At 34.2% G+C, this 16555-nt stretch overlaps 1 protein-coding gene and 1 long non-coding RNA gene across 2 annotated transcripts in view; one reads left to right on the plus strand and one right to left on the minus strand.

Annotated features, from left to right (window-relative positions):
• The first annotated feature begins 3454 nt into the window (after positions 1 to 3454).
• Positions 3455 to 5493, plus strand: LOC140958215 (probable WRKY transcription factor 40). Its single transcript, XM_073415589.1, has 5 exons — positions 3455 to 3753; positions 3855 to 3914; positions 4128 to 4427; positions 4701 to 4817; positions 4923 to 5493. Exons 1-5 carry the CDS (start codon positions 3673 to 3675, stop codon positions 5277 to 5279), a joined length of 915 nt encoding a protein of 304 aa, XP_073271690.1. The 5' UTR covers positions 3455 to 3672; the 3' UTR covers positions 5280 to 5493.
• A 4895-nt stretch (positions 5494 to 10388) lies between these two features.
• The window catches only part of LOC140958697 (uncharacterized), a 41943-nt gene continuing 35776 nt past the window's right edge, over positions 10389 to 16555 (minus strand). The window contains exon 3 of the long non-coding RNA XR_012171827.1: positions 10389 to 10495. This is a non-coding gene — a long non-coding RNA (uncharacterized lncRNA). The remainder of the gene's footprint in view (positions 10496 to 16555) is intronic.

The raw sequence follows: 16555 nt of genomic DNA on the forward strand, positions 1-16555 counted from the left end.
AAAGTTTAAAAATTTAAAAACATATATTTAATAAAATCTAATTATATATATTTATTTATTTATAAGAAAAAAATAAATTAAATAAACTCTAATGCTACTAAAATAATATTTTTAACAAAACTAAAATTCTAATAATCATATATATAAATACAAATAAAAATTATAATATAAGAAAATATTTTTTAAATGTAATAAAATATTCAAATTCAAAAAAACAGATGAATTGATCGAACCGATTTTTAACCGGTTTATCTTATAGTAACTATCTAAATAGTTTTTTATTATGTAATAATAATAATAATAATAATAATAATAATAATAATAAACTCTCATGTCCAAAAAATTTTAATTGCGAGATTATTTGATATATCACCGAGTTGTAATCATTGACTTTCTTAAAATCTTGGAATATTAACGTATTCCATTCATCAAGGGTGGTCGGAAGTATAACTTCTCTTATATGTTCAAATCTTCACATTTTAATTCTTCGTCAAAATGTCGACGAAAAATTATTATAATTTTTGATTTTTCTTGTGATGATGAGATATCATTTCTTTAATGGTTTCACTTACACCCAATGACTCAATATGCATTTCTATATTGAGAGTCCATAGCATATAATTTTTTCCCGTAATGTCGAGCGCAACAAATTCGAGCTTTGCCGAATGTGACATGGTGGTACTAGAAAAATAACAATGCATTTTATTAGTTAAGTTGTAAATCTATTAATATAACAGCAAAAAGTAACAGATAAATTATAAGTACAAGCATTCTTAAAAATAAAGAAAAAAATGCGAGGCTGATATTCTCCGATAAATACAAGACTAGTGAGTATAATAACCAAAATAATTATACAAAATAACCTTGAAAGAACCATCTTCTTCTTCTTAGAAAATTTTGATGAAGACAAATTTTAGAGAGGAAGAGTTAGTTTGAAGTGATTGAATGTGTTTGTAAAATCATATTTATAGGGTAAAAATTAGCTGTTTATGACCGTTACAAAATCTTTAAAAAATAAATGTAAGTATATGTAAAATTTATGGTAATAATATGATGTATATAATATTAATCATGTTTAAATAATTATATATATCCCATCACAATATTATAATGAGGTGTCAGAGACTCCTTTTATATAATATTGTGACATTATACAAATATCTATATATCTATTATATAACACAATAAAAATATATAAACAATGAAATAACCACATCACGTTATTATAATGAGATGTCATAGACTCTTTTTATATAATAACATGATATTATTCAAATATATATACACAATAAATAAACAGTAACACAATAAAATTATATAAGCATTGTACTAATATAATCACATCACGTTATTATAATGAGGTTTCATAGACTCCTTTTATATAATAACATGATATTATATATTAAATATATACACAATAAAAATAAATAAACAATAAAATAAATATTCCTACTTTTAAATATTGTTACATTTTTCTTATATTTTGGTGCTTGGAAAAATATGGAGAACTGAACATTCAAGTATCGTGCTGATAACGTCTTAAAAGTAAAAATTTATGATAAAAAGTAAAAATCTCAAACTCACAAAATATATTAAACTACACATTTTATAAAACTACTCAATTGTGTTTTTCTTCACAAATTGAGAGACTTATTTATAGAATTTCTTTAGAAATTATCCAAAAATAAATACATCATCACACATTAATTTTCAACCCTCGATATGTTATTTTCAATAAAACAAACTATATTGCTAATAAATTAAATTTAAATTCGAGAATAAAAGTATTTTATGTAACAATGACAATCGCGGGGCCACAAATTCGATTAGACAAAACCTAAAACACGTTTCGTCTAGAGAGATTGGTCTTCCTCCCTATAAGGTCGGCTTGACTTTGACTAAATACGAAGAATTTCATCACCCGAATTTTGAATGTCTTGTCCACTTTTAGTAAACAGGGTCGGTCTATGGTCATTTTAAATATTGATCTTCTTGTTGATTTCACAATAATTTTTTATTTGAATTCATAACATTAATTTATATTTATATCTGATAAACATAGATTGAACCGAAAATAATTTTGTTATTGATGTAACTGCAAATACGTTATGGCTCGGTTTGGTACGTGTGATGAGATAAGTAAATGATTAGTAATTAGAATGATTAAAAAATGAGAGATATGGATTAATAGTATGATGGAATAAATAACATGGTGTTTGGCATGATTTTAAAATGATTGATTAATTTTGTAAATTTTATTGCAATGACCGAAATGTCCCAAGTGTNAATTAATTAACAAGATTACAAATTTATAAAAATTTAATTTAAGATAGATTTGCATTACAATTTATTTTTTTTAAAATGATTGAAAATAATAAAAATATATGAAATTAATTTATAAAAAAATATAATAAAAATTTAAATATTATATTAATTATTAAATTTTCACTAATTTTAATTTTCATATTATATTGAAGAAAACAATTCAAGGGTATTATGGTCAATATACAATCTTATCATTATCACTATTAAAAAATTATACATTATCACACCTTTGAGGAGGGATATTTAATCACACAAATAACATAAATAATGAGGGCTTTCAATCATAATCAAGGGCCTCCATGTTAAATTAAAAATGAACCAAGCATGAGATAAGAGAATTATTATTTAATAATCATTCCCTTATCAAACATAGCCTATATGTATAGATTATACAATTATCTATAATATAGTTGATTTTTTTACGAAATAAAGAGTTTTAATACTTGATTTAGTTAACATGGAGATAACATATAATAAAGTGGGAAAAACTTATTGAGAATTTTGAAATTATTATAAGTAAATGGAGTTGCAAAACTAGGAAAAAAATTTTAATGTGAACTGAAATTAGTTAGTCTATAACTTTCATCGTTATAACAAATATAATAAAGATAGTAAAGATAACAACACATACCTGCAAAAATATTAAAATTTTTTAATATAAAATATAAATTATAGTAAAATAGATTCTCATATAATAAAAGTTATGATTATGTACCATTTTTTCCCCATTATTTTCCAAATTGAGTTGGCCTCGTAGAGTCCAACGTATGTGTATTAGTGAAACATGTTGACTCAGTTTATATATAGAGTGAAAAGTAATATTATTGACATAAAAATTTATAGCTGACGTGTGTGGTGTCAATTTCGATGAAAAAGATTAAAATTATAAACAAAATCAGAAAATGTGCGACTAAAATTGAAATTTTATAATATGAAAGATCAAAATGGCAAAGTTAGAAAAAAATTTTTCCTAAAAAATTACTTTTGGATCGGATAGAAGGTTTTACAAGATTTTTTTATACCAGATTTTAGGTCATCATGACAACTGCATACTCTTTATCTTTCATATACCAACTGTTACAAGTGGGTGACTTTTTCTTGGCAACATACGGCTTTAGATTCTAATTTACAACACATTTTCGTTTTCTTCGTCCTCCCCACCTTCCTACTATCAAAATGTGCGGCTCTCCGTGTTCTATATTATAATCTTCTCTACGAATCTTCTCTTCCTTGGTTGACGTATTGCTGCTGCAACATTGCACATACACGCAGAAAGCAGAGAGAAGTTTAAGCAAATTTGGAGTTTTTTTTTTAAGGGGGGAAGAAAAAGAGATTGCACAAGAAGTTATGGAGTTCACAAGTCTGTTGGACACTTCGTTGGATCTTAATATCAAACCTTTCAGATTCCTGGATGAATTTCCTATATGGGTAAGTTTATGGATCCGATTTGAGTGGAGAAATTAGGATTTCAAATGCAAAATGAATATATATATAAAATTTTCTCAGTACTGAACTTTTTGTTTGTGCAGAAACAAGAAGTGGGGAACGATTTCATTGAGTTGGGAAGAAATTTAACGGTGAACGAAGAGGTTAGTGCTTATAAGTGCGTTCTGTTTGGTATTATTATATTGGATTCGAATTAATCTGCAGTCGAGCCGGGTCATATCTATTGTGATTGAAGCTCTTCCAAGAAATTAACCGAGATTTTACTTGAGAATCAAGCCTTTTACTACTGGAATGAACAAGTGTTATTGGTTATTTGGAGGGGTTTATGTAATGATCTGAACTTTTCCCGTCTGCAGAGGGGCGCTTTGATTGAAGAACTAAAGCGGGTGAGTGCTGAAAACAAGAAGTTGACAGACATGCTAACAGTGGTGTGTGAGAGCTACACAGAACTGAGAAACCAATTAATGGAGCATACAACCAAGAATCCTGGAGCATCGAAGAAGAGGAAATCTGAAACCAGCATCAATAACAATATTGGGCCTTCTGAAAGTAGCTCTAGTGATGAAGATTCATCCAAGAAACCAAGGGAGGAAGAGCAAATCAAAACGAAGATTTCGCATAGTTACACAAAAACTGAAGCATCTGATACAAGCCTTGTAAGTTGTCATAAATACTGTCAATGCCTTGGTTATTCAGTTTCTGTGGATAATCTCGGAATCTCGTCTTGTGACCTCGGTACAATGCAATCGATACGAAACTCCGTTATTAAGACAGGCATTAGCTTATAGGACCATTAATATTGCTGGCATGTTTCTAACGGCTTAAGGTTGACGAGGTTCATTGTTTAAATCCACGAGAAATTGGTTTTATTCTAAAAAGTCTTGGTTGTCTTTGTTCCTCTATTGAAAGACCATTTACTCGAACTGTAGATTGTCAAGGATGGATATCATTGGAGGAAATATGGACAGAAGGTGACCAGGGATAACCCATGCCCAAGAGCTTACTTCAAGTGTTCTTTTGCTCCAAGCTGTCCTGTCAAAAAGAAGGTAACAACTCAAGATTTAAGGCCTCCTCATCAACTAATCAAATGAGAACCTATAAACTAGAATACCAATTAGTCTTTTTCTGATGTGTTATTTTCTTTATTTCAGGTGCAAAGAAGCATAGAAAATCAATCAATTGTAGTGGCAACTTATGAAGGGGAGCACAACCATCCTCCGCCTTTGAAAGCAGAGACGAGTTCCGGGTCCAACAAGAGCTTGACACCCGGCACTTCACCGTATTCAACGTCTCCGCATTATTCTGCACCAACTATAACTCTTGATTTAACGACATCAGAACCGCGCCATGAAGAGACGATAAATTCAAGAGGCAAGAATGATGAATCAGAACTTCAACATTACCTTGTTGAACAAATGGTGTCGACTTTAACCAAGGACCCCAATTTCATAGCAGCTTTGGCAGCTGCCAGTACAAGAAATTTTCTTTTACAAAATGAGCATATATAAAATTGTAAGAAGGTAGACAATGAGACATGTCGCTTGTTTTTGTTGTTTCACTACTTCGATTAAAACAATAGGATATTATTTTCAAGATTCTTGTACATTCAAGCTTGAAAATTATGCGCTTGGCTTGGTGTAATTGAAGATATATTGGCGAAACACTTGTATATGGTACGGTACGTCATTGGATGAATAAAAACATGACATGTCCTTCGATATATTTCATGTGAAACCTGTATATCTAAATGTTACACTTGCTATACTTATTGATGCTTTCCTTAAATTTTAAAGCACCAAACATTAAGTAGCGCAAAAGGATTTGGTATATATCTGTACCACTAGTTTTAGCAGAAGATTTGAGCCAAACATGCCCAACCAAACATGTGGCACAATTAACAAAAGTGGAAGTTTTTATAGAATTGATGGATATATCACGATTCTTTGAGAATGAGGGCGTGTCAAAGTGCTACAAGCATCAACTTGAATGAAAAATAATAAAAAAAAACTAATTTCTAATTATTTAAACGAAGTTAATATTAAATTCAATAATTAGTTCTGATCTCCTAAACTAATATGCACCAAAATAAAAGAAAATGATTGAAACGACACTGTAAACTAAAGAAAAGAAACTCCCAACATGATTTTATTTTCATAAATCCTAAAATCCACAATTATGGTTACAAGAAACTTGTTGAAATCTGAAATGAAAAATACGTAAAATGATTGGAATTAGACTAAAAGATAAATCACTTGAAGATGAAAACTAGATATTTTGCAAAGAATTTGCAGAAATTGTTTAGTTGAGTTGTGTGTTGTTTTTTTGCCTCGTTCTCTTTTGTCCAACTTCTGGGGAGCTTTTCTATGTCTGCCATTATCCATGACTTCCTCTCACAGTCTCTCCATAAAACTGAATGTTCGTTGCTCTATTAATTCAAATTATCTGGAAACTGATGGGCTTTTAACCGATTAATTGTCGGACATTCCTTTCTTGTGGACTCGGGCCGAATTAATTGGGCCTAGATAATTTTAACCCAAAAAAATGACCCCGCAAGTATTGGTCCATTGGATCAAAATTCTTGTTTAAAAATCATCAATTCAATTCTTTTACTGGTCAAGCCCATGAAACCCAAGTCTTCTTTCAGAAATCATAACAGTCAAATTCAAAAATTTTCTTTTCCTGTTTTCTTTTTCTTCCTCATTCTTTGTCCAAAAGTCCAACCCCAAATCTTTATGTCACCACGCTGGAGGACACTACCTGGATGCCATTGAACAATCTTTTACCCAAATAATATGTTCACTAGTAGCTCGCCACGTCACTGCCTGCAACCTGACTAGCCACCATGATCCTTGCTTTGACCTAGCTCCTCTCGCTCGTTGTGCAGCTGATGTGATTCATACTTTTGTGACCCAAGCCATCAATGCGCTTAATCTGGTCACAATTGCCACTTTAGATTCAGTCCGTCTGTGTCGCTCTAGTAACCTTGTGATTTCTTTCTTGACATGTTTATATTCCACCGCCCTTTGTTTCTTTGCTTATATCAAATTCTTGTGGGGGGTAGGGCGGTTTGTGCTATTTAGCCATTAATTCGCCTTAGCTATCGTGGTCGCTAGCCTGAGCTTTCCAAGGAAACCACTATTCTGTGCAGTATGTATAAACTTCTTCTTGTTTTGTTCTGGACTTAATGGGGAGTGGGGGAGTTACTCGATCTTAACCTTGAATTCTCTGGTTCATATGTCTGCAACTGGGGTGACTTCCATATCTCAAGTTGCTGGAGCATCATCAACTCTACCATGAAAGATCGCTCCTTGTCTGTGGTTACCACCTATCCTTTGGCTTATCTTGACACGTTGGCCTCCGTCTTAGCTACTCCACTTGTCATTCTTGTACACCAGTTGTGATAGGTATATCCACGGCTTCCCTAGCATGTTCACTATGTGTAAACCTATGTATTTGGATATTGTTGGACATTGTTTGGCCTTTCTGCAGCTTTACTTAAATGTTGTCCGACGAGGGAGTTTGATGGATACCTCTATTTGTTGTAGCTATGTCCCGTGCTTTTGTCTTAGGTTTAAAGATAGTCTAGACAATGTTTTTCCATCCATCTGCTAGTGTATACTCCTTGACATTTTTTTATGTGATATTGATATTTCCAATTGGGAGTTGCACTTATGAGAGCTCGGCCATTGGTTGACCTTTTTATAGATTGAGGATTTATTGGCTATCCTTTGATAGATTCTTACACCATTTTGATGTGGTTTTACCCTTCTATAGCTATCCCAATTCGACCATTGTTGTCATTGTCACTTGATTGGCTCGCCATCATCTTCTGATCTCGAAATGGGTAAGGCCTTCATCATCATTTTCTTTTTTCTTCATCAGTACATCCGACGCTTTTGTCTCTCACCTCGATACTTACTTAAGCTATTAGTTGGCCTCTAGAACTTACATGTAAATGGACTCCTCCTCAGTATTGTTGGATTACTCCCTTGGAATTTTTCAATATTTTTGTATTCATTATGCATGAATTTATTATGTTGTAGCTTTAGTGGCCTTTGATTTTTATTGCGAACTTACTTTGATGACTCTCGTTAATCTTTGATCTATTTTTGATACGTTTACCTTGCCCCTAGCCTTGTCAAACTTTGACCAACCCATGAATCTAGGAGCTCCCTTTGGTTGCGGCAAATGGACTGGAATTGTGGGTATAATGAGAGTGGTTCCGTGGTCTTTTTTGTTGGTGGCAAGTATCATTAAGACAAGTGTTAACATGACATATTTTCTTCGAACTCCCCCATGGCAGCTTCATCATGATCCAGTGCATCTTTAACATAGGTTATGTCTTCTTTATATTTAAACATGCATGCCGCATTTCATCTGAAACATGCATGCCGCATTTCATCTGAGTCACATCCCCCTTCCCAATCAGTCATTTGTGTGCATGCATATTTTTTTTCCATATTATACTTGCGGGTTTTGCCTATGACAACTATAAGTAATGTGTTGGCATAAACTCCTTGGTGATTGTTGCTCGTGTGTTGGTGAGTTTCTGGATCTTAACATATACCTTTGAACTCACAACATAGGTAATTCTAAACTTATGTTTGAACTTGTATGGTGCATTCACTCAAAATAACTTTCTCGCCCCTTGCAGTTATGTATAGCACTTCAGTTGGATTATTTTCCCGCATACATCTCTATGCATTGCACTCGGTCGAACCTCTTACCCGTATACATAATTATTTAATGCTCTTGAATGGGTGGCTGTAATTACATTTGGTGACTATTGGTTTGATATTGTGATTTTATGGACTGGTTATCACACTTGCGAAAGTGCTTCAAACACAATATTCTCCACGAGCTTTAATAGCTCGTGTTCTAAGAATGTAAACACCGATGAATTAAATCGAGTTTGGTGTTAAAACAAGAGGAAAATACTCGAAATAATCTTTTGTTAAGAAAGCTGATCAGTTTTAAAGCCTTTTACCTTGTGTGAACTGAATAATTGAAATGAGGGGATCAGTTCTTGCATGTATCAGTTCAGTTATGATGAGAACTAAACTGATAACAGCACGAACTAATCAATAAGTTTGAAAACAATAGTTAAACATTTAGGAACACAAGATATGTTTATAGATGTTCGGAGACTTCAACTGCTCCTACGTCACCCCTTCTACCACCTCTGGTAGGATCCACTAGAAGGCTTTGATTAAATTACAGAAACTATAATAACCCTCTCAGCTTAGGACTTACCCTACTGCCTAACTGAACTCCTAGTCTAGACTAAAGGCAACACTTTAGCCAACACTTGTTTTACGTCTATGTGGTAAAGACTACATACACAATTTTATTGTCTTTGTGTGAAGACTCACTCTATTTTTTGTATATGTGAGTGGTGTTGTGTGTGCGCGTGTGTGAGAACTGATATATGAATACAACACGAAAGTATTCTCACACACTAAGGGAAAAATGCTTCTAAACTAAGCTGATAACACTTTGAACTGTTCCTTCTAATCTGGGCTGATTGCTTCTTGTAAGCTAATGTGCATTATGCGTACCTATCTTCTTTTCTCTTCTGTTATTCACACACACATCTGTACTTTTCTTGATGGTCTTGATCTTGTATTTATAGAGGCAATAAGACCATACACCAAGACTCATCAAATATGTTCATTGCAATTTGAATCCGTTCCTCGAAATATGTATGTACTTCCCGACAACCATTCTGGAATGTTTTGGCTTTAAGCTCTTCTGCAACGTCCATTATTGTCTTTTTCCTTAATGCACACAGCTGGATTCTATTTGAATAAGCTTGTCGTGCTCTGCGAACTGATTGATTCCTAACTGATATTCTGAACTGGTCAGTTGAACTGATCTTGAAATGGTTTGGTGAAATTAGTTGGCTCGTCAGCTGAACTGATTTCACTAATTGAACTGGTCAGCTGGGCTCTTCATCAGTTGAGCTCTTCATCAGCTGGCCGGACTTCTGAAAGTTTTCTGCTGAACTACCTATCAGCTGGTCATTCAGTTGAACTGGTCTTTGATATATCAGTTGAGCTGGTTCAGTTTTGGCAATCAATTGGCGCATTCAATTTTCGTCTCGATAGCTTCAGTTTTGGCTTAGTAACTGGTCAGTTCGAATCCTGATTAGTTTCAGCTTCTGTGCACTTTGGTAAATTCATTAGAAACAAAATAACAAGTTTTATTAACATCAAAATCAAGATTACGAACATGAAATGTTCCAACATGATTGTTGTATGTTGGTTGAGGAGTAAAGATGTGTTTGTATGTGATGTTGATGTTGGAGGGGAGTCATTATGTTGGTTTTTATATTCTTAGCTAATCCAGAAAATTCCCTTCTCCTATTTCTTGACAAAAATCATAATTGCCCACACAACTCCCCACTCCTACTTATTTCGTCCTTTGATTTCCTAATTAATCAAAATACATCCAATATGATAAAAGTGGCCTCATTCAAAAATTTTCGTCCTTGAATAATAAACATCAACTATTTACAATAGTGACTCTATGACCTACTCGGAGTAAAATTTAAATAAAGAACAAAATTAATATAAAGGTGGCGAGAAAGCCTACTCTATACAATATGAAACTTTCAAAAGTGATACTTCAGGTGCAGATTTCCCACACTCTTCTTCAACAAGTTTGAACTTCTCTGGTAGCATCACCACCTCTGTGGCAAAATCTACTGAGACATGGAACTTTCCTACACAAAAATTGACAGTTTTTCTGTCATGGTTGTCTTGTTCACTCAACAATTCTTCATCTTCTTCCACCAGTTTAACTTCAATAGCCGACTTATCTAAGTTGGATCTACTCCCCACCTGATTTTCAATGGCTGTCATGTTTGATATGAGTTCATTCATCATCTTAGCAAGTTCTTCTCTTTTCGCAGCAACCCTTTCTTTTATCATTCTTCTTTCCAGGTCCTACTGAGTGGCCTAGGGAACTTTCTGTGTTAGTCCACTCTTCAGGCTTCGCTAAACTAATTTCTTGTAGGGAGGATGAATCTGGCCCTTGCTCTCTAACCCTCAACAGACTTTCTTATAAGATCTTGGTTCACATGCTGATAACTACCATGGTCAACTGACTTCTTCTTAGCTTGCAATCGTCGTGAGTCTCTTTCGGACAAGTTTATGTTATCCACATATCTTTGGTGAGATGGCTCCCATCTGAACTGCTGAACTGGTCTCCTATGGAAATGTTCGTTCCTTGGTCCGAATGCCGTATATTCACCAACATTTTGGAGAATTCCTACACATTATATTTTTAGGAGCTTCAAAAATCAGACCTTTCAGTACCCAACACTTCTAAATTTTTCTTTCAACAACTCTAATCAAGTTATTAATGACTGGACGAAACCAAGAAACGGTTTCGGCACCTTTTATCATCTAGAAGGTCCTTCAGATCTGTCACATTCACATTGATAGAGGTTGTAAGGAAAAATAAATAACCATCCACCGTCATAGACTCTTGTTTGTCAAGAAACTTAAAAAATCTCTTGTTAATTCTATCATGCAAAATATTTTTAATATCCCAACAAGATTTAGTGACATGATTATATGAGTTGTGCTATTTACAATATTCTCATCCCTTCGGCTCTTCGTTAGATGACACTCTATGATCTGGTGGGAAAGTGATAAATTTCTCTATTACTAAGGAATCAAAAACATCACAAGTCTTCGAGACATAAAAAATATACTGCATATCTTACTGTAGTTGAAGGCTATTCTTCTTCTCTGCTTGTGTCAGTTTCTTTTTTAGCAAAGGAACAATACATGAACCACTTGATCGGATCTCAACCAACACAACTTTCTTCATTTCTTGATAATAGGAACTCATAGTTGTTTTCTTTTTTGTATGACTCTTCCCTCAATAATTTCTCATATTCAACAACTTTTGCAACCAACTCAAAGAAGTCCTTGAACCCCATGCCTTGGAATTTTTCCTCAATTCAAAATATACACTTTTGTGTCATTTTGACGAACCCCATCTCTAGTAAGAACATTTGCACACGATCTTCATCTTTTTGAACATGCCAATAAACATTCCACGGATTCTCCTTTAATTTGAGTGATTCTAGACAAATAATTCATGCATATCTCTGGCAAAATTATGTAAAACTGAGTGTGGAATTGCCTTTTCATCGCCTGCCAATTCATCACTGAATTTTGGGGAGCGAGGCATACCATGCAAATGCATTCTCTGTGAGAGAATTTGGGAATAATCGCAGTTTTAAGTTGTTGAAATTCTCCAAGTTGTCCAACTCCTCACACTAGATAGTGAATCTAGCAATGTGCTCTATGTTACGCTAACTGTCCTCCCCAGAGAACAAGCTGAAGTCACACATTCTGTATCCTCTGGGATATGGATTGTTAACATCCATGAAATCTGGATTAAGGCCGACCCTTATAGCTCTTGATTAGTTTTTCGCACCATTTTTTGATCTATCACTGAGAAATTCTAGGCTACAAGTGAATGATAATAATAATGTGCCCCCTGAGTTTGGAAACCTGCATTGAAACCGACATTACCTCCTAGGAAACTCCCATCCACTCTTTGATAATTCATGTGTCATGTCATCATAAGCCCATGGTTGGAACATAGAGTTGGTTACATTGTACACTTAATTTACAGGTTGTTTTTTACTCTCTACTCCGTTAGCACGTGGATATGGTTGAATTCTTCTCTCGTAAGTTCTTATCCCTCCTGTGTGGTAGTTTGTATCTACTTTCTTGCAAGAGTGAACTCTGAGCGGCGAGGATCACCAGCCTTTGAATTTCCCACTCCCTTGTCGAGTTCATTCAATTTAACGCTTCCCTAAACTCATTCTTTGTCGTTGATATTATGCTCTCCTTGAGTGGATTGACTTGGCTTACCCATGAATGTTTTCAAGCAGTCAAACATGGCTTTGGACACAACTTGTAAATCTCTTCAATCCTCATTGTCGTAAACTCTTCCACCAAGCGGTGTGAAATGTGAGCATACAACTCTGGATACAACATGAGTTCAAGTCCGACTCCCGACTGATTTTTTAACAGTATGTTGTTTTGGTGGTGGAACTTGAGTGTCTTCCTGATTTGGTATAAACTCCCCATCCCCTTGTTTGAAGTTTTCTTTCCTTTTTGGCGGCATATTCAATGTCTCACCGAGCTTGGCAAAAATTGTTTGCAAAATTTCTTGAGAATGCGGCATGCCAGGTGCTACAAACACCAAATTAAATAAAAAATAATAAAAATATAGCTTCTAACTATTAAACGACGTGAATCCTAAATTAGTTCGTCATTTCTAATTTCCTTAACTAAGATGCACCAAAACAAAGGAAATTGATTGAAACAACACTAGAAATTGAAGAAAACAAACTTCTAACATGATTTTATTTTCATAAATCATTAGGAATTTGTAATAATGAAAATTACAATAAACTTTATGAAATTTGGAATGAAAAATACGTAAAATACTTGGAATTAAACTAAAAAGATAAATTGCTTGAAGATGAAAACTAAATATTTTGCAGAAATTGTATTGATGAGTTAAGTTTTGTGTTGTTTTTGCTGATCGTTATCTTTTGTCCAACTTTGGGGAGATTTTCCACGTCTACCATTATTCATGACTTTCTCCCACGATCTCACCCTAAAACAGTATGTCTGTTACTTTATTAGTTTAAATTATCTGGAAAACTGATGAAATTTTAACCAATTAATTTCCAGACATTCATTTCTTGTAGACTTGGGCCTAAATAATTTTAGCCCAAAAATTTCTAGCTGTATATACAGAGTCCAGTGCAAATTTCTAGACCAATGATACAATAAAATAGAAAAAAGAACATATTGCAAAGTTTTGGAAACACTTAAAATTATCGATACAACTATTGCATCATAAATTTGATTTTTCTCCAAATCTTTGAGCTCGTCTTCAAGCCTTCCTTGATCTACACGAATCTCTTTTCCATTCGATTACTACTAGAACATTATATATTAATGCACAGCCTAAACCCTTCGAAATTTTGGTGATGTTTCAAGAGAACGAATGAAACCGATCAAGATAATTTGGTGTAATATTGTATTCTAATTAATTTTATATTCTCGGATATGGATGTATATTGGGTCACGAGGCATAAGCCCGTCATTATTTAGTGGGTTAAGATTTAATTAAGATAAAATCATTTGAAATGGTTCAATTCAAGTTTCTTAATGTTCTAATTTTGATTTGGTTGTGCTTTACATCAATATTAACCAAAATCTTGATATTCAGATGTGATGGTAGAAAAGAAATAATATTCATGTTCTAGTGAGATTACGTATAAAAAATGAACGTTAGATGCCTCAAATATCCGTATCAATGTATAATTACAACACACTTCAGTTGGAGATCATTTATTCGAATTATAAATAATATGACTGGGCAACTCTTAGTCGATTTTTCAGCAATAGTGTGCTACAAGATTATTTGCGAGCTAGTACAACAATTTCGCAGATACTTATACATAATTTGTGTTTGAGAAATCTTGATAGACAAATCTTAGAATATGTTTGAAGTTTAAGATTAGATATTCATTGATTATTTATATTTGACAATCTTATGTTTGGATTGCATTTTTATAACTCATTTCTAATGGCCTTGTACTGCATTTTATGTATACTTTTGAATGAATTTACATTTATATCCTTTCTCTTTTAAATTTTTTTTTCCTATTAATCAAATTTCACTCTCTCCAAAATAGGTATTATATAATTATGTGACCAAATCGGATCGAGGCTTTACGTGACCTCTACTCCGTAAAGGAAAATTGAATCCTTCAAAGTTCTATATTTTTGGACGTATATGAGAGCAAATCTTCAACTCTCTACATCAGTCACACAAAAATAGTGGTTTCCGCAAAAGACTACTGGTGTTCCTGAGGTTGGCTACATACCTGAGCTTTGTGAGTGGAGGCCAAGCTACGAAGGACAAAAAGAATGACATGTCTCTCATACAATAAGATCTCATAAGATGATTTACTCACCTTGATTGGGGAAGGCTCGGCTCTCAACCTAGGGTGTGAGCCCCAAGGTTTTGTCAAAACAAGTGTTCCTTTGAATTTTTGTATCTCCTTATCCCTATAAATATAAGGTTTGATTTCATTTTCCGAGAGGTGGGGGGGGGGGGGGGCATTCACTCTTATATCTAGTATATATTTTTTATAGCCGAACATGTCCTGGTTCGATTCTAGATTGACTTGAGCGTAAGAGATATTACTTCGGAGCTAACCTTCGTCCCCTTTCTAACGTTTTTTCTCTTGATTTTAAGTGTTCACCAAGTGATTAGTTGACAGGTAAGCCATGTCCTACCACCAGCAGGTGCTCTCCTTTATATTTTTAACAAAAAGTATATGCCTCATTTTCTTAGTGAGCATCGCTTGACACGTCTGTGGGAAATTTGAGCTAAGGCATAAAGAATAAGAAGGTGGTGAAAGAGTTTCTTACCGAGAGTAGATGAAGGGCTCAATAGAGAAGGAAAATGAGTTTTCTTTTTCTTTTTTCTAGAAGGAAAAAAAAAATTGACGCGATTTATTTTTATGGGAGATCTAGCAGAGGTGATAGAGAGCTAAGGCTATGTCCTAGGTCAGAGCCCTTGGTAATTCTAGGAGCTCCAAGGTGTAATTTAAAATTTTGCACTATTTTTCAGATGAAGTTTATCTATGTGAGATTATGGAGAGTTAAGATGGGGAGCTAAGGCTATGTCCTAGCTCGAAGTCTTGGTAACCTCAAGAGATCAAAGGTTTAATTTTAAAAAAAAAAAAAATTGAAGTGTTTCCTACTGAGGGAGATATAGCAGAGGTGACGGGGAGATAAGGATATGTCCTAACTCGAAGCCCTTGGTAACTTCAGGAGCACCCATGTGTAATTTTAAAAGTTGAACTACTTTACCGACGAAGTTGATCTAGTTGAGATAATGAGGAGCTATGACGGGGAGATAAGGTTATGTCCTAGCTCGAAGCCCTTGGTGACACCAAGAACTCCAAGGTTTAATTTTCAAAAAATTGTTGAAGTATTTTCTGCTAAGGGAGATCTAGCAGTGGTGGTGAGGAGCTAAGACTATGTCCTTGCTCGGAGCCCTTGGTAACCCCCAGGAGCTCCAAGGTGTAAATTTAAAAGTCAAACTATTTTTTGAATGAAGTTGATCTAGTTGAGATTATGTGTGGATTGGACGAGGAGCTAAAGCTATGTACTGACTCAGAGCCCTTGGTGACCCCAAGAGCTCCAGTTTTTAGTTTTTGAAAAAATTGTTGAAGTATTTCCTGCAAATGGAGATCTAGAAGAGGTGGTGGAGAGCTAAGGTTGTGTACTAGATCGGATTCCTTGGTAATTCCATGAGCTCCAAGGTGTAATTTTATAAGTTTAACTATTTTTCGGATGAAGTTGATCTAGATGAGATGATGGGAATCTAGGACGGAGAGCTATGGCTATGTCATAGCTCGGAGCCCTTGGTGACCCCAAGAGTTCCAAGGTTTAATTTTCAAAAACTTGTTCAAGTGTTTCTTGCTAAGGAAGATCTAGCAAAGACGATGTGGAGCTAAGGCTATGTCCTAGCTCAGAGCCCTTGTTAATTCCAGGAAATCCAAGGTGTAATTTTAAAATTTGAACTACTTTTCGGATGAACCTGATCTAGGTGAGATGATGGGGAGCTTGGACGCGGAGCTAATGCTATGTACTTGCTCGGAACCCTTGGTGACCCCAAGAGCGCGAAGGTTTAAATTTCAAAATTTTGTTGAAATGTTTCCTGC

The sequence above is a fragment of the Primulina huaijiensis genome, chromosome 15 (genome assembly GCF_012295235.1).
Source record: "Primulina huaijiensis isolate GDHJ02 chromosome 15, ASM1229523v2, whole genome shotgun sequence".
NCBI classification, from domain to species: Eukaryota; Viridiplantae; Streptophyta; class Magnoliopsida; order Lamiales; family Gesneriaceae; genus Primulina; species Primulina huaijiensis.

Excerpts from the sequence above, each read along its gene's own strand:
- LOC140958215 (XM_073415589.1), top strand. The coding sequence starts at position 3,673 with ATGGAGTTCACAAGTCTGTTGGACACTTCGTTGGATCTTAATATCAAA. Across the intron at positions 3,915-4,127 it reads ATTTAACGGTGAACGAAGAG|AGGGGCGCTTTGATTGAAGA; the intron begins GTTAGTGCTTAT and ends TCCCGTCTGCAG. Across the intron at positions 4,818-4,922 it reads GCTGTCCTGTCAAAAAGAAG|GTGCAAAGAAGCATAGAAAA; the intron begins GTAACAACTCAA and ends TCTTTATTTCAG.